This window comes from Tachyglossus aculeatus, chromosome 25 (assembly GCF_015852505.1).
Source record: "Tachyglossus aculeatus isolate mTacAcu1 chromosome 25, mTacAcu1.pri, whole genome shotgun sequence".
NCBI classification, from domain to species: Eukaryota; Metazoa; Chordata; class Mammalia; order Monotremata; family Tachyglossidae; genus Tachyglossus; species Tachyglossus aculeatus.
In genome coordinates this window covers 23,485,718-23,510,116 of record NC_052090.1, presented here as the reverse complement: position 1 = coordinate 23,510,116, position 24,399 = coordinate 23,485,718, and the positions used below count along the sequence as shown (strand labels likewise).

The 24,399-nt window shown below is 43.0% G+C and overlaps 1 protein-coding gene across 2 annotated transcripts in view; it reads right to left on the bottom strand.

Moving 5' to 3' along the window:
* Positions 1-454: 454 nt before the first annotated feature.
* C25H8orf34 (chromosome 25 C8orf34 homolog) overlaps positions 455-24,399 on the bottom strand; it is a 242,202-nt gene continuing 218,257 nt past the window's right edge. For both annotated transcript variants that reach the window (XM_038766655.1, XM_038766656.1), the window contains 2 exons: positions 23,954-24,047; positions 455-1,421 (listed from right to left, as the gene is read on the bottom strand). In XM_038766655.1, the coding sequence (XP_038622583.1) occupies positions 1,414-1,421; positions 23,954-24,047 (102 nt within the window). In that variant the 3' untranslated portion in view covers positions 455-1,413. The remainder of the gene's footprint in view (positions 1,422-23,953; positions 24,048-24,399) is intronic.

Genomic DNA, 24,399 nt, shown 5'->3' with positions numbered 1-24,399 from the left:
TCAGAGGATTTGGGTTCTAATCCCAGTTCCCCCAGTTTTCCTCTGTGCTTCTGTGGGACTTTGGGGAAGCCATTTAAACTTCTCTGTACCGCAGCTTCCTCATCTGTAAAATGTAGATTAAATCCTACTCCCTCCTACTTAGACTGTGAGCTCCATGTGGGAAAGGGACTGTGACTAGCTTTACTATCTTGTATCTACCCCAGTGCTTAGTACAGTGCTTGGCAGATAGTGAGCACTCAATAAATCCCACGAAAATAGGACCTTCCAGCGCTCCCCTTTTTGGACTTCAACCTTGCTTTGCCACCGACTTCATCATGGCTCTATCATTCAAGTAGAGTTGGGTTTATACCTGAAATTATCGTCTTCAGACAGCATTGTCATAAATCCCTTATGTTAGGTGGCATTACCTGGTTGAATGACAAAACAAAACAGTCAAAGCGTGCAAATTCTCAGATAACAATTTATTTGCTTTTTATTTCTTAAATAATGTAGTACTTTTCAGACTCTTTCTGAAAGTTACAGCCACGGTTTACAGCCACGGTACAGCAACAAGATACAGAAAAAGAACGTAGATAACTTGAGACAAAGGAGGCCACAGGCTGATAACATGCTCAATGAAACTGTTTGGATGGAATTCAAAAATTCAGTAATATCACCTCTTCATCAAATATCAGGGCACATCCATGTTCTAAATTGTGAGCGTACCCAAGTTAATTTTTTAAAAATCTGGCTAAGTTGAATGGTTCCCAATAATTTGAGTAAATAATGCCCCTTGTATATTAAAGCATTTTAGCTTTTGCATGCACACACACTTCATTCTTTATTAACTGGATCCAAGTTAACATATGCCTTGTCTATTTTTATAATATCAGAGTGGATAAAGTTAGGAAGTAGCAGTGACAGAGACAATACCTGTTTCTGCTCCAGGTAACATACGGCAAGTGATGGAGACTGCAACACTAACTCACTGTGAGACTTCGCTGGGACATCTCTTGGCACACCTGGATAAATACTTTTGTGTTTAGTAATTTTAAAATGAGAAAAGATTATAAAAATATAAGGAGTAGAAAACCCTAGACCATTTAAAATACAGAAAATCTTCAAGCAGAGGAGTTTGGATCGGGCAGAGTTTTATATATCAAATGTTGATCTAAAATAATTAGGCTATAAACCAATCCCAACACAGAATGCTAGCTATGCATCATCAGCCACAGTGGGCCTGTTTCTTCTGGTTCGGTGTCCCCGGGATTCAGTGTATTCAACTGTTCATCGTCCACAGTTTACAGAAATTACTGTTTGTTTTATAAAAATAACCATTCTTTAAATTATTGTACAAAATAAAGAGTGAATCTTCAGATTACGTTTTGAATCATTGGGATCACTTCAGACTCCATTCTTAAATACTTCTCCAACTCACGAACCTGCAGGAAGAGAAACAAAGTTCAATATGCAGGCAATTATCTCACAGAGATACCACCCATACAATTATTTTATTTATTTATTTATTTTTGGCGAGGTGCTGGGGTGGGAGGAAAATCTGTTTTTATGTACTTGCCAATGAGGCTTCCCTGATCAGGGGAATGACATGGCAGGTCACCTCATCCTCAGAGCCCTTCTGAAGTTAATTTGGGGAAGCGTCCTGGAAGAGGTTGACAAATACCTACTTGATCAAATTTTTATCTTTCATTCTCTTCTTCCTATGTGCAATTCATACTGTGTCTGCTCTCCCTGTTAGGTGGTAAGCTCCTGGAAGGCTGGAATCATGTCTTCTAACTCTACTGTATTCTCACAAATGCTTAGTATAGCGACATAGCGGGCACTTCAAAAATACAACTGACTGATTAACTGGTGAAAGCACTCTGGCAAAAGCACTGAGTGTCTACGGGGTTAACTAGAAGTCTTGATTCACCGATTAGTTGCCACCTCTGTTTTTCTTTGGCTGGGTCTACATTTGCAAGCGATCTGGATAGTTCAGTCCCAAATATACTCTTGAATTCAATTATTTGGTTATTACAGGCTCTCCCCAAAAGCTACGATGAATGTAATTATCTGGGTATTTCAGGTAAAGGTTTGTTTTATGATTGTGAACTATCAGGAGAAATTGTTCCTGTAGACTCCATTTTTGGGTTTTGCAGTTTTTCTCAAGTCAACTTTTGGCTTCAAATGGAAAGTCCTTTTGACGAAGGCAGTCTGAAATACAACTAGGGCTTTCTCCCTAAGCAAGAAGCAGAGAAGCAGCAAGGCCTAGTGGAAAGGGCATGGGCCTGGAGTCAGAGGACCTGGACTGTAATCTCAATTCTGCTATTTGTCTGCTGTGACCTTGGGCAAGTCACTTCACTTCTCTGGGCTTCAGTTACCTCATCTGTTAAATGGGGATGAAGACTGTGATTTCCATGTGGGACATGGACTGTGTCCAACCTATCTTGTATCTATCCTAATGCTTAGTTCAGTTCCTGGCACACAGTTAGTGCTTAAATACCATAAAAAGAAGAAAAAAGAATATTACTAGAACTTCTCCCAATACATCCCATTCTTCCAAGCTGTGTGTATTCACTAGGCATTTTGGACAGAATGCCAATGCGGAATTTGGGAATATACTTCTGACAGCATCCATCCATTCGAACAGAACACAACTGCATGATTTGGGGAGGAATGGGCCTGGGATTCAGAAGGACCTGGGTTCTAATCCCGGCTCCGCCACTTGTCTGCTGTGTGACCCTGAGGAAGTCGCTTCACCTCTCTGGGCCTCAGTTACCTCATCTGTAAAATGGGGATTAAGACTATGAGCCACATTTGGGAGATGGTCTGTGTCCAACCCGATTATCTTTTATCTAACCCAGGGCTTAGTACAGTGCCTGGCAAATAGTAAGTGCTTAACAAATAACACAAAAAAAAAAGGAATGGCTTTCTCATGTAGGCAACATCAGGCATTCTGGGTTCATCAGCAATATAGCCCCCCACCCCTGGCATAACAGAACTGTGTGTCCATCCGTGAACATCTCCAGGGTTTTAATAGAAGCCAAAAAAAATATTCACTCCCTCACCCCAGTTGCCAGCCAAGTGAACATTTCCCAGCAGTGACCTGGAATCCAATTTTTAAAAAGGTTCCCGGCCTCATTCCTACGAAATTCCTCCTCCTGATTCAAGCCCTTGGTGGTGGTGGTGGGGGGGGGGGGGGGGGTTCTGTCCGTACTAATAGGAGGATGTTAGTGCTTCATGATGGATGGCCCTTTAATTATATTTATCATCTTTAGTTCAAGCAACTCAAAATGCTTTGAACTCTCTTGCGAAGCCTTACAAATCTAGGGAGAAAGGGAGGAAGGGATGTGCCATTGCTGTGCCATGACAACCTGTGAAACCACTGGACAAACAGAAAGGCTCACGTTGTGCAGGAAGTCAGGGTCAGTTCTGGAAATGCAATCCAGTTTCCTGAGTGCTCTTGCAGTAGACCTAACAGTGCCCCTCCCATTGCAGCCAAAGAACAGGAGATACATTGCCATGAATAATAATAACAATAATGATATTTGTTAAGCGCTTACTATGTGCAAAGCACTGTTCTAAGCGCTGGAGAGGTTACAAGATGATCAGGTTGTCCCACGCGGGTTTACAGTCTTAATCCTCATTTTTCAGGTGAGGGAACTGAGGTACAGAGAAGTTCGGTGACTTGCCCAAAGTCACACAGCTGACAATTGGCGGAGCCGGGATTTGAACCCCTGACCTCTGACTCCAAAGCCCGTGCTCTTTCCACTGCTTCTCTTAGCAAATACCATAAAGAAACAAAATAAAACAAACCAGAACCAGGGGAACGATTTCCAGTATGCTACACTCCAGTGACAAGATGTAGACTGGAAGCTCTTCGACGGCAGGTACTGGGTCTCCTCCCTTACCAAGGGCCAGGTACATTGCTCTGGGTACTCGATAAATACTCACGGTAATAATGGATAATAATAATCAATCAATCAATCAATCGTATTTATTGAGCGCTTACTATGTGCAGAGCACTGTACTAAGCGCTTGGGAAGTACAAATTGGCATCACATAGAGACAGTCCCTACCCAACAGTGGGCTCACAGTCTAAAAGGGGGAGACAGAGAACAGAACCAAACATACCAACAAAATAAAATAAGTAGGATAGAAATGTACAAGTAAAATACATAAATAAATAAATAAATAGAGTAATAAATATGTACAACCATATATACATATATACAGGTGCTGTGGGGAAGGGAAGGAGGTAAGACGGGGGGATGGAGAGGGGGACGAGGGGGAGAGGAAAGAAGGGGCTCAGTCTGGGAAGGCCTCCTGGAGAAGGTGAGCTCTCAGCAGGGCCTTGAAGGGAGGAAGAGAGCTAGCTTGGCGGATGGGCAGAGGGAGGGCATTCCAGGCCCGGGGGATGACGTGGGCCGGGGGTCGATGGCGGGACAGGCGAGAGCGAGGTACAGTGAGGATTATGATACGCATATGATACAATAATGATTATGATACGCATTAAGCCCCCTCTCAGGATTGTACCTGGAGAGTTTCCAGTACACTACTAGTCTCGACTACAGGAAGGAGTCAAGCAGGGGCATATCCACTCCATTCCTAGCTTGGGCAATGGCTAGTGAATGGAAGGCAATCTGCAGCAGGTCAAAACTCACCTGTGCTGGATAGCAGTGGCAGAGAAGAAAGTCGAGGGTGGAGACTCAAGTTTACTGTGCAGAAGGAGGCAGTAGTAAATCACTTCCATATTTTTACCAAGAAAACCCTAACGGATTCACTACCAGAATGACTGCAGATGCAGGTGGGGCATTCTAGGAGAGATGGGTCCGTGGATTTGCTAAGGGTCAGAGATGACTAGACGGCATAAGACAAGACTTAAGGGCTTGCCATGTGCCAAGCGCTGTTCTAAGCACTGGGGTAGGTACACATTAAAAGGCTGGAGGCAGTCCCCAGTCCTCTCTGCAAACCACACAGAGCCCAGGTCTTCAGAGAGAAGCAGAAACTACCAAATGAAACCGAGCACATGTCATTTCATTATACTCCTTCCTTCAATCAGCTCTTTCAACTTTCCGAACAGATGGCGGATCCCTGGTGTGTAAATTTTTTTGGGGAAAAAAATCCCATTTCAATCTGAGATTGAAATTTGGGTAGGGACTGTCTCTATATGTTGCCAACTTGTACTTCCCAAGTGCTTGGTACAGTGCTCTGTACACAGTAAGCGCTCAATAAATACGATTGAATGAATGAATGGGGCTCACACTCTTAATCTCTATTTTACAGATGAGGGAACTGAGGCCCAGAGAACTGAAGTGACTCACCCAAGGTCACACAGCAGGTGGAGCTGGGATTTAAACCCACGTCCTTTAGACTCCCAGGCCCGTGCCCTATTGGAGGGGAGGTTTCATTTATCTGACAATCTGGTGACAGCCCTTGCACTGAAGTGGGGCTAATGAGACTAAGATATTGGACAGCAGAAGAGAACTGGCTAGGCTGTAAGAGAGATGGGGTTGAAGCTGAAACAAAAGATGAGAAAAATGCATTTTTGTCAGTGTTCCAGAGGAAGGCTCACTACAACTGGTAGCAGACTACCATTCTGTCAGGGAGGATTGTTCTAGGGAGAAACACATAAATGCCTAAACATATAGAAGCCATTTTCAAACTGAGCTGGGTTTTTTTCCGAATATCACTCGATGTCCGGGAGGATAACCATCACAAGGGTCAGGCCCTGCCTCTACACTGCAAGCTCACTATGGGCAGGGAAGGGGTCTGCTAACTTTGTTGTAGTTTACTCTCCCAAGCGCTAAGTTCGGTGCTGTGCACATAGTAAGTGCTCAATAAGTAACACTGATTGCCACTGAATACCATAATTATTATTAGGAGGGAAACTGTGGCCCAATGGCACACCGATTTCCAGCTTCACCTGAATCAGTCAGTCAATCGCATTTATTAAGCGCTTACTGTGTGCACAGCATTGTACTAAGCACTTGGGAGAGGACACTAGAATACTGTAACACACAATCCCTGCCCACAACGAGTTTACAGTCTAAAGGGGGATACAGACAGTAAGCAGCCACACCAGTCAGCACAGCATGGTGAGCCTCCTTTTATTCCCATACAGACGTCCACATGGTCCGAGAGCTCTCTGCAAACCACACAAAGCCCAGGTCTTCAGAGAGAAGCAGAAACTACCGAATGAAACCGAGTACATGTCATTTCATTATACTCCTTCCTTCAATCAGCTCTTTCAACTTTCCGAACAGATGGCGGATCCTTGGTATGTAAATTTTGGGGGGGAAAAAAATCCCATTTCAATCTGAGATTGAAAATAGGATCCAGCTGTACATGGAGAAAGGTTATGCTCTTTTGTCACCCTACGATAGGTCTTCCTCATTTGACGACCATTATTTCCAGGGGACCTTGGCAAGCTGTTTACCATATTTGTTACCATTTTAATAAAGTATTATGGGTAAATAAAACCCTGCCTGAAATGTAATGACTAAACTTGGTTTATTTCATTCTGTCAAAATGTTAATTTCTGGTTTACTCTACATGCCAGTTTTGATTTTCTGGATAGCTTTGCTTGTAGATAATACGCTGGAACACAACATAAATATAGCTAAATCAACTAGAGCTTTTTATCCAAAGTTGATTCCCAATGCCAATATAGAATTGCTTGTATATTTTTCTTGGCTTTTATAGAAACCACTATCTTACATTTCCCAATTTTATCAGTATGTTCCTAGTGAGACAAGCTCTTTAACTAATATTTCAAAACACCAGTGCGATAAGTTATCACTTCAATTTATCTGTACTTGTTCCTCATTCAGGACTTGAGAAGTGAAATAACATAGTCCAGGAGAGAGGAAAAGTGATTGGGTCAGACAATCTTTCCTAAAAACCTAAAATACCCATTGTCCATATTTATTTCCCCAAAAGGAAAATCCTTTCAATTGAAACTAAAGGCTTTGCTACCCAATAGCTTGCTGCTTTGAGCACTTAGTGTAAAGGACTCTTTTGTGCAATAATCGGAAACACTTTCTAGTAGGAAAAAAATAAAATGAACCGTGCAAGAACATCAGGCAATGTTGCTTTCAGTGTGCACTGTTTTAAGAACATCTTCTGTATTTCCATTTTTCCATCCAACACTGACCTACGACACTTTCACTTCACAGAGTCATTAGAAAGTATTTGAAGCCACAGAAGGCTTTGTAATGTCACTTCTATATTTAAAACCTCCTTGGCACTCATGAATTCTGGTCAACAGAAAAGTTTTGCATTGATTTTCATTTATTGCTTTTCTCTCCTTAAGATTTTGTAGTTGGAGACAAAGAATATTATGTTGGACACATTAAAGCTACAAAGCTTAAGTTAATCTAGTTGTCTACACTCTGACCTTGAGATTTCTGATGGAGGGACTTTAAATAACAGCCAAACAGATCGCCTCTCCCACCTTGAAGAAATTCCCAAAGGCTACCTCCAGGTAGGTTAAATAATTAGGGGGAACACTAGTGGTTTTCTAATAAAGTTGCCAACGTCTTACATCCGTCTTACATCTTTTAGACTGTGAGCCCACTGTTGGGTAGGGACTGTCTCTATGTGATGCCAATTTGTACTTCCCAAGCACTTAGTACAGTGCTCTGCACATAGTAAGCGCTCAATAAATACGATTGATTGATTGATCCGAGTCAGTGTATACACGCTGTTTTAGAGTCTCAAGGGAGTCGTACTTTCAGGTCAAAATTCTATTCCCTTTACCACAAAAGGACAGGCATGGCTCTGCTACGAGAAGCAGCATGGCCTTGAGAATCAGTGTGGCTTAGTGGCTTTAGCCCGGGCCTGGGAGTTGGAAGGACCTGGTTTTAATCCTTGCTCCGCCACCTCTCTGCTGTGTGACCCTGGGCGAGTCGCTTCACTTCTCCGATTCTCAGTTATCTCATCTGTAAAATGGGGATTAAGACTGTGAGCCTCATGTGGGACAGGGACTGGTCCAACTTGATGAGTTTGTAACCTCCCTAGTGCTTAGTACAGTGCTTGGCACACAGTAAGCGATAACAGATACCACAATTATTAATTATTAGCATGGAGTGTCACCTGGGTTCTACATCGCACCCACACTTCCTCAGGTTCCCTCAATATATCTTCCTTGGGCTGTTTAGCCACATCAGTTAACTCCCATCAGATTTCAATGCTGGAGCAGTAAACCTGTGATTAGAAATGCGGGAGATGTGGTCTTCCTCCTTGAGCGTGGCCCTGGGATCATTTTCTCACTTTCCTCAGGATAAGAGATCTATGAAAACATTAGCTAAATCTACCAGCAGCTATCCGGCTCGAAGAAATATCAATGCAATTCTGAAACCCACAAGAGCTGTATCTAATCTAGGCAGGAAGGCTCCTACTTCAAGAAATCGAGGGTCAAGATTTCTTCGTAGGGCTCTATGGTAGCTGATAGCAAACCCAAAAGCCCTCAGGTCAAACAGGGCTTTGCAGAAAATTTCCCGCATGCCAATAATTTACAGGTGTTGGAGCTGGAATTCTTACAAAATCAACTGATAATATTAATAATGATGGTATTTGTTAAACATTTACTATGTGCCAAGCACCATTCTAAGCGCTGGAGTAGATACAGGGTAATCGGGTTGTCCCACGGGGGGTTCACAGCCTTAATCCCCATTTTACAGATGAGGTAACTGAGGCCCAGAGAAGTGTAGTGACTTGCCCAAGGTCACACAGCAGACAAGTGGTAGATCTGGGATTAGAACCCACATCCTCTGACTCTCAAGCCCGTGCTCTTGCCACTAGGCTCTGCTGCTTTTCTGATCAACCAAATATTTATTGTGATTTCTCCAATGCAAAATATTTGCATGTCTTTCTCCCCTGATAGGGTGTAAGTTCCTTGTGAGTAGAGGATTCGTTCAATTGTATTTATTGAGCACTTACTGTGTGCAAAGCACTGCACTAAGCCTGGCAAGAGCACAATATAATGCTAAACAGATACATTCCCTGCCCACGGTGAGCTTACAGACTACAGGATGCTTATCATCTGTCTGTTGTACTTTCCCAAGTGCTTAGTACAGTGCATGGCACCCACTAAATGTTCAGTAAATATCATATTACTGCTGCTATTATGGCAACAAAGAGTGGTAATGCCCTTAGCCTGTCTACTCTGGGTTACTCTACAGGAGTGTTATGTTCTGACAACTTGACACTTGTCCACATGTTTAGTTTTGTTGTCTGTTTCTCCCTTCTAGACTGTGAGCCTGTTGTTGGGTAGGGACTGTCTCTATATGTTGCCAACTTGTACTTCCCAAGTGCTTAGTACAGTGCTCTGCACACAGTAAGCGCTCAATAAATACAATTGAATGAATGAATGAATGAGTGGTGAGTGTGTGTGTAGTATGTGTGAAAAACCCTGAAGCTCTGGAAGCTGACAATAATAATAATGATGGTATTTACGTGCTTATTAAGTACCAAGCACTGAGCTGAGCAATAGGGTGAGTACAAGATAATAATAACAATAGACTGTGAGCTTGTTGTGGGCAGGGAATGTGTCCATTTGTTGCTACACTGTACTCAACCACTTAATACAGTGCCTGGCACACAGTAAGTGCTCAATAAATGTGACTGAATGAATAATTATGGTATTTGTTAAGCGCCTACTGTGTGCCAGGCACTGTACTAAGTGCTGAGGTGGATACAAGATTCCTATCCCACATGGGACTCCCAATCTAAAATGGGAGAGGGAGTACAGCTATTCAAGCCCAATTTGCGTCTATCGACTCAGTTATATTATATTCTCTAGCACTTAGTACAGTGCTCTGCACACAGTAAGCACTCAATAAATATGATTGATTGACTGGATTTACAGATGAGGAAATGCTATAACTGGGTTTTCTTGTTGTAGGCAGGGAACATGTCTACCTCTATTCTACTGTGCTCTCTGGCGTGCTTAGTAGAGTACTCTGCACTCAAAAGCACTCATTCATTCATTCATTCATTCAATCGTATTTATTGAGCGCTTACTGCATGCAGAGCACTGCACTTCATATTCATATGAAGCGCTCAGTAAATACAATTGAATGAATGAATGTAATTCATATTTACATACGATTGAATATAATATTCCATTTATACCAATACTCAATGTACATGCAGTACTTAATACTCAGTATACCAAATACTAAATAAATACCATCGATTGATTGAATAGCTGGGCTTTGAAATTCCTTCCAAGGTTTCTTTCTGCTCAATGCAGGTCAAGCCAATTACAAAACCATGAAAACCCAACTGACTGAGACCGAATTTGAGCATAATTCTGTGGCTTTCCTCTGCCGGGCTGTGGGGACAATGGGACTCTACATAACACAGCAGACCAGCCATGGAGAGAATATGGATTCATTCAATCGTATTTACTGAACTCTTACTATGTGCAGAGCACTGCACTAAGAGCTTGGAAGTGTACAATATAACAATAACCTTAGAAGTGGGGAGGGGCGAGGATAGAGGAGGTGAAAAGTCTCTCCGTGGGCTTCAGATTTAGAGGAAAGTGAGGTCAACTGAAGGTGAAGAAACTTTTGGGTGAAGGAAAAAGATGATGAGCTGATGGATGTTGAGGAACAACAGGCAAGGAAGATATCAACGTTTCTGGCTAATTCATCTACAGAAGCACATGGCCTTCTTTAATGGGCAAAAACAGAATTGCCACAGAACATGTAAATGAAGTAAACTGTATTCCTGGGGCCACTATGTTTTGTTGACTCAGGAGAGATGAGAGCTTAATGTGAATGAAAATTCACACAATTCCCAACCTAATGGAAATGGTTTGGGCCCACAGCCAGAGAATATTTTTGTGCCGGCTGCTTTTCTGTGTTCTAAATTTAACCAGCTGGAATTCTTTTTAGAGTACCATCCTAATCTATCTTTTGAAATGAAGGATTTGCATTTCCATGGGAAATCTGCATTTCATCATAGAGATGGAACACAACATCCTTGCTGGAATTATCCCTCAGAGACGTGGATGCCTTTGTACTGCCCTATTTTCTTCTCGTATCATAGAGACATTGGTTCCAAGCAAAGTATTTTGGCAGGCCCGACTGGAGGCATGTATCTTGGTATATCACAGACGAGGAAAGGTGCACCCTTTCGCTGCCACGCCAGCCCCCCGAGTCAGGAAATGCAGCATGGCTTAGTGAATGAGCATGGGCCTGGGGGTCGGAAGGTCATGGGTTCTAATCCCAGTTCCGCCATTTATCAGTTGTGTGACCTTGGGCAAAGCATCCTACTAGACATTTGGGAGAGTACAGGTCAATAATAATAATAATAATAATAATAATAATGGCATTTATTAAGCGCTTACTATGTGCAAAGCACTGTTCTAAGCGCTGGGGAAGTTACAACATGATCAGGTTGTCCCACGGGGGGCTCACAGTCTTAACCCCCATTTTACAGATGAGGTAACTGAGGCCCAGAGAAGTTAAGTGACTTGCCCAAAGTCACACAGCTGGCAACTGGCGGAGCCGGGATCTGAACCCATGAACTCTGACTCCAAAGCCCGGGCTCTTTCCAGTGAGCCACGCTGCTTCTCCAATGGAGAAGTTGGAGAAGTCAACGGATTTGGTAGGCATATTCCCTGCCCACAGTGAGCTTAAAGTCAACAGGGAGAGACAAGCATTACTCACAGTACCTACCCTTTAAAAAACTCTTAATAATAATAGTACTTACTAAGCATGTTGGGCAGGCTGGACAGTAGTCTATTGTATAGACTACCTGGGGAGCAGCATGGCCTAGTGGATAGAACTCTGGACAGGGAGTCAGAAGGACCCGGGTTTGAATTCTGGCTCCACCACTTGTCTGCTAGGTCACCTTGGGCAAGTCACTTCACTTCTCTGGGCCTGAGTTACCTCATCTGTAAAATGGGGATTAAGACCACCCCATGCGGGAAAGGGAACTGTGTCCAACCTGATTTGCCTGTATCCACCCCAGCACTTAGTACAGTGCCTGGCACAAAGTGCTTAAGAAATACCACAATTTTTATTACCGCCCTATGCAACCGAACTGTTCTTACTTTTGCATTCCTTGCACTGGATCTAAAGAATGCTTAGAGGAATGGCAGACTCGTTGCCCTCCTGGAGACCCATCTTTAGGGAGGGACCTGTGACCCAGAATATACCTACCCCCTTTCTTAAAGCACCAACTCCACCGTCCTTGACTTTCCCCACTGATGACCCACTGAGGACCTTTAATCCCGGAAAACGGATCCAAACTCTGCCAGAACCTATTGCTAGTTTCTTGCTTCCTGGGCCAACTTCTTGGTGTTTCTTGAGATTAAGCGATGTGTGATTTTTAGTTATGCTTCAAGGTAGATGTGTCTGTGGAGGGGCCACTTAATGTTGTGGGCGGGGAATGTGCCTGTTTGTTGTTCTAACCGTCCTCTCCCAAGTGCTGAGTACAGGGCTTTGCACACAATAAGAGCTCAAGAAATACAACTGAATGAACGGTGAGCCAGGAGAGGTTGTTAGGGACCTAGGATGGCAGGTGAGCAGCTTACTCCAAGAGAGATTTAGATTTGACAGAGGGAATGGACCCTGAGAAGCCCTTCCCACTAGTCCACCATCATGGAAGTCTGCTCAACAGGTAGTTGGTTTTGGTGCTGCTCCTGGTTCTGGTTCCGCCCCCACCCCACCCCGGCAATTATGACAGACCACCACTTTCCCTATCTTCAAAACCTTATGAAAATCACACCTCCTCCAGGAGGCCTTCCCCAATTAAGCCCTCTTTTTTCCTACTCCCTCTCCTTTCTGCATCACCTTTGCGTTCAGATCTGTACCAACAGTCGATATTCAGTAAGCCCTGAACCCCACAGCATGTATGTACCTACCTGAAATGTATTTATTTATACTGATGTGCATCTCCCCCTGTAGAGTGTAAGCTCCTTTATGGGTAGGGGGTGTATCAACCGAACTCTGACCCAATGCTTAACTCAGTGCTCTATACACAGTAAACCCTCAATAAATGCCATCAATTGATTGGAAGTAGAAAGAGATTGGCTTGGACTAGGCATCACCATTTTGGCGCACAGAGGGGCAGAAAGGCTTCCGTTCAGGACAAAGGCAAAAACGGGAATGGCAAAGCGCTAAGTACTCAAAGTTGCGTACTGCAGGGTGGCCTAGTGGATAGAACACTGGCCTGGGAGCCAGAAGGACCTGGGTTCTAATCCCAGCTCTGCCACTTGTCGGCTTTGTGACTTTGGGCAAGTCACTTCACTTCTCTGGGCCTCAGTTCCCTCATCTGTAAAATGGGGATTATGACTGTGAGCCCCATGTGGGACAGCCACTGTACCTGATCTGATTTTCTTGTATCCACCCCAGGGCTTAGAACAGTGCCTGGCACCAAGCAAACACTTAACTAATACCTCAACTATTATTATTATTGTTATCATCACATGGGGGCAGAGTCAGAGAAGTAGGAGGACGATGCTCTATTTCTCTTCCTGAAACCCCACCCTAGGGTCAGATATGGGGACAGAGCATGGCGTTTTGGTGAGCAAGGGCTCTTTGAATCTGAGGGTTGCTCAGAGTTGCATGATGAAGGGGCTTAGCTAAGGTTGAGGGCTGGGATATGATGCTGAGCTCCAAATCCCTGTCCAGTTGAGGACTGGGCACTCGGCTTAGGCAGGAAAGTCCTGGTGGCCCTTTCTGGGATGATGTGCAAAGTTTGCGATAATGCCTGGGGGACATTTGGCTACTCTGAACATGCTCGGATTGACCCAATGACTAAACAAGGGCTGATCCAAAGTCCGGAATGGTCACACCAACAGTCTTCACACACAGAGCCGGTAAATTCTCATTTGTGCACAGACCAATCCCAGAAGACCCAGGACTGTCACTAAAGCACTCGGTCTGTGAAGGATAAGGACAGATATGGAATTTTGCTCACTTTGTTTTCATTATTGAGTAGTTTATAGGCCGCACCTAGAACAAATAGACGGATATGCCAAGAAAAATAAGAAGTGTTTGGAAAAGGGATTAGAAACATGTAACTCTCGTTTACGAGTTTGATTTTTGAAGAGAGCACAAAAAAATTAGGTAATGTATCTCACATTTCTGGTTTCAAAAAAAATCTAACCCAAACGAACTCCTATCCAAAAAATTTCATGTTATAAAAAGAGCCGTTCAGCTGCATAATTGTGAAAATACATCCATCCTCTGATGCTTGTTATGAAACATTCAGACTACTGGTGCACAGCACATAAAACGTTCTAATGGACAAAACATGTCATTTGAAGCAGTCCTTACATGCAGCTTAAAACAAGTTACTCCTTTCTCCATTACAATTATCACTCTATTTGGTGAGTTTGAATTTAGTCTTTTACTTAATGTTGCCCCCATTAAAAAAAAACTGCAAAAGCTTTTAAGAATCAGTTGGGTTTTTAAGGATATTAGAGGCTTGGCCAAAGACCTGGGAAATTTAAGATAAAGAGAAGCAACAGAACACAAAAAAAGACAATTGAGACTTTGCGCACTGTAGATGTGTAGCTAACCTAAGACTTTACATTGGGCAATTGTTTCTGATATTGCCAAGCACTGGGAACTTTGTTCTACAACAGAACATCCTGCCTGGAGTTTTCAATCAAGACAGGCAACACATAAAACAATAGTTAAGCAGTGTAGCCTAGTAAAAACAGCATGGGCCTGAAAGCCAGAGGACCTGGGTTCAAATGCCGGCTCCATCACTTATCTGCTGTGTGACCTCAGGCAAGTCACTTCTCTGTGCCTCGGTTCCCTCATCGGCAAATGGGGATTCAAACCTGTTCTCCCTGATACTTAGACTGTGAGCCTCATGTGGGACCTGGTTATTTATATCAACCCCAGCACCCTTTTTTAATTATTTGTTAAGCGCTTACTATGTCCCAGGTACTGTACTAAAAGCTGAGGTAGATACAAGCTGATCAGGTCGAATACAGTCCATGTCCCACACAGGGCTCACAGTCTTAATCCCCACTTTACAAATGAGGTAAGTGAGGCTCAGAGAAATGAAGTGACAACTACTACTACTACTACTAATACTAATATTAATAATTACGATACTTGTTAAGTGCTTACTATGTGCCTGGCACTGTACTAAGCCCTGGGGTAGATACAAGATAATCAGGCTGGAGTATCCCACATGGGGCTCACAGTCTGACTCCCCATTTTACAGATGAGGGACATGAGACACAGAGAAGCGAAGTGACTTCCCCAAGGCCACACTCCTGACAAGTGGCAGAGCCGGGATTAGAACCCAGATCCTTCTGACTCCCAAGCCGGTGTTCTACCTACAAAGCCATGCTGCTTCTCTAGTGCTTGGTACATAGTAAGTGCTTAACAAATACCCCAATCATTATTAGTCAGGAAACGTCCATCTGTGTATACCTCATGAGGCCGTAGCAACCAGGGAAAATGGATCCCATGAAGTCTTCCAGCAAAATCACCGCTGCCAGGGAGACTTATCATCATCATCATCAATCGTATTTATTGAGTGCTTACTATGTGCAGACCACTGTACTAAGCGCTTGGGAAGTACAAATTGGCAACACATAGAGACAGTCCCTACCCAACATTGGGCTCACAGTCTAAAAGGGGGAGACAGAGTACAAAACCAAACATACTAACAAAATAAAATAAATAGAATAGATATGTACAAGTAAAATAAATAAATAGAGTAATAAATATGTACAAACATATATACATATATACAGGTATATATATATATATATATATATATATATATATATATATATATATATATATATATATATATATATATATATATATATATATATATACTTATCAAAGCCAGGCCCCCCTGGCAGGCCCTTCCCCATCCCTTACTAACATGCCTTTTCAGATATCCCTTCTCTGTCCAATTCAGATATCCCTTCTCCATACAAATCCAGCACTGCCACGTACCTAAGCAAACATAAGCTCTCATGTTTGAGGGCAAGACCTACAAACACCTTAAGGCAGTGGCCTTAAGTGGGACAACTCACCTTCCCGGGAAAGGAGAAAGAATTGGACTGAGTGATGGGGTGATGGTCACAAAGAAGAAAAGCACAATGTTTGCTCAGCAAAAGGGAGTTGTGGGGGTGGGGGAGAGATGAGATGAAGCTTTAAAGAGTCAGGGTAATGCAGACAGAAGAAAAAGGAGGAGGAACATCTTGTGGAAAGAACCTCAACAGTGTTTCTAAATGAGCATGTGTCCCAGGCCTGTTCCCTTTCTTTTTATGATGGCCAATTTTATTTGTGGGGTAGATGGCAAACAACTAGGTAATAATAATAATAATAACAATGGCATTTATTAAGCACTTACTTTGTGCAAAGCACTGTTCTAAGTGCTGGGGAGGTTACAAGGTGAACAGGTTGTCCCACGTGGGGCTCATGGTCTCAATCCCCATTTTACAGATGAGGCAACTGAGGCCCAGAGAAGTTAAGTGACTTGCCCAAAGTCACACAGCTGATAATTGACAGTTGGAATTTGAACCCATGACTTCTGACTCCAAAGCCCGTGCTCTTTCTACTGAGCCACGCTGCTTCCCTTAATGAGCTTCCCCCCTAATATAGGGGGAGACATTCACATCAACACCCGAGATGTTACTAAATCAACTCCCAATGGCCCAAATTCTAAATCGTAAGGGGCTTGCTAGAAACTTCCTTCACCTCAAAAAAACCCCCCAAAAAAACAAAAAACCCCTCTTTTTCTGTCTGTTGCATGGATCACTTTAAGACCAACTGTGTCCCAGTTCCTTTCCTCCCAGCCAAAAACTATGTTTCCAATTATTCTTCTCCAGATGCATTTGCTTTCTTCCAAGTAGAAATTCATTTCACTGTCAATTCCTAAATTTCCTAAGTCTCTGCGTATTACTTCGGTCTTCACTGGTGTTCTGAGTCCTTCCCGATTAACTCATTAGTTTCAGTGATTAAGATGCTATTTCACCCCTCTTCTGTACTATTATTGAATATATTAAATCACACTTCAGAGAAGCAGCAAGGCCCTTCTGCCTGTAGCAGCCCTTGATATATGCTGCCACGCATCATTATCCTTTCTTTATGATCTTTCAGGCAGCTCATGGCCACTGTCCCTCAAGCTAGATGTGGGATTCTTCACGGTATCAACAAGTTCCACACCCGTGCTGTATTGCTCAGAAGCCAAAATAAGCGCCCCGCCAAAACTGGTTGCTTCAGAATAGAAAAATAATTTGAATAGCAAACCACATTCACCCCTTCTCCCTTATTCCTCCTTTCCCCCCAGGTACACGCCTGCTTTTTCTCTCGCCCTTATTCTCTCACTCCCTCTCCTACACTCACTCACTCTCACACACCCACTCTTAGACTCATTTTCCCAGGCACACATTTACTTTCACATGCTCTCACACTCTCTAACACATATATAGAACCTCTCTCAAACACCGAACGTTTGTTTCTCACTCCTCTTCCTTGAACTCTGCCTCAGGAAAAGCCTGGCTGGGCTTTGAATTCCACATGGCATGGAGTCACAGGCACATTAAATAATTCCCAGGGCAGGGTTTGATCTCCACAAGTAAAGAGCACCATGCGACCACAAAGGATTCTGAGAAGGAAGCAGTCGCAGGTTGCATGGCTAATGGCAGAAATGGGGGTGAAGCCATTTTCTTAATCAATCAGTGGTACTTATTGAGCGCTTACTATGTGCAGAACATGGCACTAAGCACTTGGGAGAGGAGAGCAACAGATTTACATTATAACACGTTCCCTGTTTCTTCTAAGATTCCCCAGGTTTGGGGCAACTAAAATTAGTACCACAACCTTCCCCTGGTTCCAGAATGATAAAATATTTACAAAAATATGGTTGCACTTTATTGTAATTCAGTCAATGGTTGCAGCGTTTCAACCTCCTCTAAATAAAAGAGGGCCTGAGCAGTCTTCGAGAAGTGATTTCTTGGACTACATTCATGCATGAATTATGGGAATAGCAATTACCATTATGAACTCCATGACAGCATTTTTCCTCATGCCGGTCCCTTAAGTCATGTGTGTGAAATGAACATTGGAAATAAAACAGATCAGAAGTCACATCTCAAAATTCCTAATCTCCGCACATTGCAAGACTCTGGTTTAGGCACCAACCTTTAGGGTAGATACGCTGGCCTGTGCATTGGAATATTCATTTTTCTCAATATAAAACACATTTTTCTGATTTTGATAGTAATGAATCTGCCTGATCCATCCAGGAATGATAATTCTGAGGAAGAATCTTAATTGCAGTGATAAATTTTCCCTCTCAATTTTTCTCTGTTTTAATTCCTCTTCCTCAATTTTTCTTATTTTTTACTACCCATTACAAAGCCTTCCAATGCAATTTATAGTCTATTCATTCATTCATTCAATCGTATTTATTGAGTGCTTACTGTGTGCAGAGCACTGTACTAAGCGCTTGTTAAGTACAAGTTGGCAACATAAAGAGACGGTCCCTACCCAACAGCAGGCTCAGTCTAGAAGGGGGAGACAGACAACAAAACATGTTAACAAAATAAAATAAATAGAATAGTAAATATGTACAAGTAAAATAGAGTAATAAAGCTGTACAAACATATATGCAGGTGCTGTGGGGAGGGGAAGGAGGTAAGGCGGGGGGGGTGGGGAGGGGGAGGAGGGAGAGAGGAAGGAGGGGGCTCAGTCTGGGAAGGCCTCCTGGAGGAGGTGAGCTCTCAGTAGGGCTTTGAAGGGAGGAAGAGAGCTAGCTTGGCGGATGTGCAGAGGGTGGGCATTTCAGGCCAGGGGGATGACGTGGGCTGGGGGTCGACGGCTGGACATGCGAAAACAAGGCACGGTGAAGAGATTAGCGGCAGAGGAGCAGAGGGTGCGGGCTGGGCTGGAGAAGGAGAGAAGGGAGGTGAGGTAGGAGGGGGCGAGGGGATGGACAGCCTTGAAGCCCAGGGTGAGGAGTTTTTGCCTGATGCCTAGGTTGATTGGTAGCCACTGGAGATTTTTGAGGAGAGGAGTAACATGCCCAGAGCATTTCTGCACAAAGATGATCTGGGCAGCAGCGTGAAGTATAGATTGAGGTGGGGAGAGACAGGAGGATGTCTATATATATACAATACAGATATACACATCTATATTCTGAAAAATTACTAGCGTCTTGCTTTGAACTCAGTCTGGTTTACTAATGTAGCAAAATACCCCTTCATTAATTCATTCATTCAATCGTATTTATTGAGCACTTACTATGTGCAGAGCACTGTACTAAGAGTTCATCTCTGATGTGGTTAATTTTCTCCAACCCCGAAGCATCTCTTCCACCTGGCTGTTTTTGTCTCAGAGGTAGTTAAAGAATGCAGTAAACATTACCCAATTTCCATTTCTAAAAAGTGGAGTCAAAGAACAGGTGTTGCTTTGGGTAGAGATTAATTCTTTCACTCTCCAGCCCAAACTCATAAATTTCCAACTTCGAGGCCTCTCGCCTCTAAATCACATCCATGGTGTCCACTGAGATTTATGTGGCGTTTATTACCTTCCGCTGGGAGAGAAAAACGGCAGCTCATCTTCCCCGGGCTTCCCAGCTGCTCTACCTGCCTTAAACTCCAAGGGCTGACGGGGGACTTCTCCACAAAGGTGTTCGGTGAACGTCTGCCTTACAGATGTTCCGGCACCTGGTTGCTGGTGGCCACCGCTTCTCAACGGTCACCGCTCCGAGCTTGGGGGTTGGGCTACTTTCCGCTTCCAGGTGGCTTTTGCTACCCCGTGATTATTTCAGAACCCTGATTTTCGTGCACACCACTTCCTGGAACTCAAACGTCACCACTGTGGGCGATATCGCTGAGCTCGAACCTAAAGTTACGTTGGTGGGAGACTGATGATGGTATCTGGTAAGCGCTTACGGTGTGTCAATCGCTGTTCTAAGTGCTGGGGTGGATACAAGGTTACCAGGTTGAACTCGGTCCCTGTCCCTCATGGAGCTCACAGTCTTATCAGCTCACAGTCTTATTCCCCATTTTACAGATGAGGCAATGGAGACACAGACTTTAAGTGACTTGTCGAAGGCCGTGTTCTATCCACTATGCCGTGCTCTGCACACAGTAAGTGCTCAATAAACACCAGTGATTGCTTGACTGCTTTCTAATCAGGGTTTTGTTTTTTCCTCCAAGAACTCTTAATTTCCATGTTGAGATCCAGGTCAAAAGTTTGGCTGAAAGACTGAGGCTGGGGGCAGAAGACAGCTGCAAGGGGTGGTAGGGTCAGAGCAGTTTTATTAAAACCTTCTTTCACTTAGCCTAGGGGTTTGCTCTCTGGACCATTATATTGTGACTGTTTACTGACATCTACTGGGTGCTTCTCACCCTCAGTCATTTACAAAGATCTAAGACATCCCCGCAGGGTATTCCTGGTCTGGGGTAAATTCTGCTACAGTTACTTTTTACTGTCAAAGTTCTTTACTTTTCTGGACTTTTCCCCCTTTTGGACTTTCCTTTTCCCCCTTTTAGACTGTGAGCCCACTGTTGGGTAGGGACTGTCTTCAGTCTGGCCTTCCCAGACTGAGCCCCTTCTTTCCTCTCCCCCTCGTCCCCCTCTCCATCCCCCCGTCTTACCTCCTTCCCTTCCCCACAGCACCTGTATATATGTATATATGGTTGTACATATTTATTACTCTATTTATTTATTTATTTATTTATTTTGCTTGTACATTTCTATCCTACTTATTTTATTTTGTTGGTATGTTTGGTTCTGTTCTCTGTCTCCCCCTTTTAGACTGTGAGCCCACTGTTGGGTAGGGACTGTCTCTATGTGATGCCAATTTGTACTTCCCAAGCGCTTAGTACAGTGCTCTGCACATAGTAAGCGCTCAATAAATACGATTGATTGATTGATTGATTCTATATGTTGCCAACTTGTACTTCCCAAGCGCTTAGTACAGTGCTCTGCACACAGTAAGCGCTCAATAAATACGATTGATTGATTGATTGACTTTCTTTTTTAAAGATCACTAAAAGAAAGCAAGCGTATTGTACTGTACCCTCCCAAGTGCTTAGTACAGTGCTCTGCAGGTAGTAAGCGCTCAAGAAGAGAAGCAGTGTGGCTCAGTGGAAAGAGCACAGGCTTTGGAGTCAGAGGTCATACGTTCAAATCCTGGTTCCGCCAATTGTCAGCTGTGTGACTTTGGGCAAGCACTTCACTTCTCTGTGCCTCAGTTCCCTCCTCTGTAAAATGGGGATTAAGACTGTGAATCCCCTGTGGGACAACCTGATCACCTTATAACCTCCCCAGTGCTTAGAACAGTACTTTGCACATCGTAAGCGCTTAATGAATGCCATCATCACCATCATCATCATCAATAAAAACCACCAGTTGATCAAAAACCACCAGGGAGATAAGATAAAAATGATTTATAGCTTCATGAAAGATTTTACTGTCAATCATGGAAAGCTTGGGATTAAACACATGGTTCACTATCTGCTTTTGGAGATTTAATAATAATAACAGTATTTGTTAAAGTCCTTACTATGTTCCAGGCACTGCTCCAAGCATTAGGGTGGGTACAAGCAAATCAAGTTGGACACAGTCCCGGTCCCAAATGGGGCTCACAATCTTAATCCCCATTTTACAGATGAGGTAACTGAGGCACAGAGAAGTTAAGTAACTTGCCCAAGGACACGCAGGAGACACAAGGTGGAGTCGGGATTAGAACTCAGATCCTTCTGACGCCCAGTTCTGTGCTCTATCCACTAGGCCATGCTGCTTCTCTTGGGGAAAGATTTGAGGGAAAGCAATTAGGAAATGCCCTTCTGCTGACCTGAAGACATAGACAGCAGCATGGTCTAATGAATAGAGTCCGGAACTGGGAAGTAGAAGGACCTGGGTTCTAATCCTGGTTCTGTCACTTGTCTGCGGCGTGACCTTGGGCAAGTCACTTGACTTCTCTCTCACTCAGTTACCTTGCCTGCAAAATGGGGACTAAGACTGTGAGCTTTATGTGGGACAGAGAATATGTCCAAACTATCATGTATCTACCCCAACGCTTAGTACAGTGCCTGGCATATAGTAAGCACTTAAACAGCATAGAGAGAGTGGGAGAAGCACTATGGGATGGGTACGGAATCAATCAATTAATCAATGGTACTGATTGAGCCCTTACTGCCTACAAAACCCTGTACTGAGTGTTTCGGAAAGTACAATGAAACAGAGTTGTCAGACAAGTTCCCTGTCCACAACAAGCACACAGCTTAGAAGGGGAGAATTTCTGGGAGGAATCATTTTTACTATATGGAAATCAGATTCAATGATTTGGAGCAGAGAAGATCATTCTGAACTACTGCAAAACTTTCCATTGTTATCTTTTCCTGTGGTTCAGTGGAGATCTTTTCATTTTACTCTTTGGAAGGCTGCTGTTTGTAACATATTTCTGATTTTTAAACTATTTTTAAAGAAGGTGCTGTGTTGTGTAAAAGTGAGATCTATTCCAACGTTTTTCAAGAGTGACCTCCATGATCACAAGGAGACACCAGAAGAATTCTGCAGGATCCATACCAAATACAACTACGACAAGAATAATGTTAACAATAATAATATGATGCTAACAATAATAATATGATGATAGAAGTAATAGTAATAATAGTAATAATCCCAGAGTGGGATAAATATAGCCAGAGACAAAAACAGAAAGAAAGGAAAAGACAGAGTCTGTGAGACTAACAGAAGCTGTGAGAAACTTGTATCAACAAGGAGAGGTAACGAATGCATTTTTAAAACCTAAGAATGTTTCATTGGCTTCTGCTACTTTTTCAGCCTCCCTCTAGTCGAATTAATAAAAAGCGGAGGACTAGAGCTACATTTTCTTTAGGAACTACCGCCCTAGAGCTAAACATCAGGAAATTAAATGGGTAGTCTTAATACCAATATCCATTTGCAGTGTGAATTTAGGACAACAAGTTAGGTTATCTGTACATCAGTTTCACTTTTTGAAAGAAATACTTCGGCCTACTTAAAACCAGATGGCTCTTAAGGATGTTGATATTTTGGTAAAATATACTACATGGATCCCAATTTATCACCACTACTGTTCTTCAAAATATTTGGGGAGCAATTTGCATTTCACATAGACGGATCACATGTAATTCTTTGAAAAAATACTCAACCTTTAAGAATGTTATTTCCAGAAGGTTAATTTATGGGCATGGACTATCCTGAAACCACAATTAAAACTTCAAGGCCCCAAGATTTATAGAGTGCAAGGATTATTTGTCCTTACTTGTTCTCGCTAATCAGAGCTGAAGCGGGGATTTTTTACCCAGTAATTCTTTAATACCGTGAAAAGAGAAATATCCTCAATGTGCATTTCCTGCAGTAATGTGCAATTCAGCATCCAACAGAGAAGGAGCCTAGTCTAGTGGATACAGCCAAAGGCTAGGGAGTCAAGAGGACCTGGGTTCTAATCCTGTCTAAACCACTGGTCTGCTGTGTGACCTTGGGCAAGTCACTTCTCTGTGCCTCAGTTACCTCCTCTGTAAAATGGGGATTTAGACTGTCAGCCCCATGTGGGACACGGGCCATATCCAACCTGATTAGTTTGCATCTACCCAGCATTTAGTACAGTGTCTGGCACATAACAGGTGTGAAAAAATACCATTAAAACAAACCAGTACAAAAAAAAACCCACCAACTGTCTCTATTTATTATTATTATTAAGAGAAGCAGCATGGCTCAGTGGAAAGAGCACGGGCTTTGGAGTCAGAGGTCATGGGTTCAAATCCCGGCTCTGCCAATTGTTAGTTGTGTGACTTTGGGCAAGTCACTTGACTTCTCTGTGCCTCAGTTACCTCATCTGTAAAATGGGGATTAAGACTGTGAGCCCCCCATGGGACAACTTGATCACCTTGTAACCTCCCCAGCGCTTAGAACAGTGCTTTGCACACAGTAAATGCTTAACAAATATCATCATCATCATTATTATTATTATTACTTACATTTACTCTGCTCTGGTTCCATTCCTTCACTTTCGGTGTCACTTGGCAAAATCCACGGCTGATGCCCAACCTGCAGTTGTTTTAGAGATTCATCCTGTCAAAGAATACATCCATTTTAGCGACAAATGCCTCAGCACAGGAAGTGGTAGAACGCAGATTAGTGTGACCGCTTTAACCTCCATGAACTAAACAGAAAAACATTTTAATGCACCCTGCCCTGAACTCATTTTATTTGGCAATTCCCCTTTTAATACGATTAAGTCTTTAACAAGGGGCACCATTGTGGTTATAACGTTCCCAACTCACTAGGTCTTCCAGCTGCACCTTCAGGAGCTATGAATAATAATAATATATAATCTGTTAGCAATATATATAGTAATTGTAATTACTATTACCATAATCATAAGTAATCAGTAATATATATAACATAACATATCATAATATAG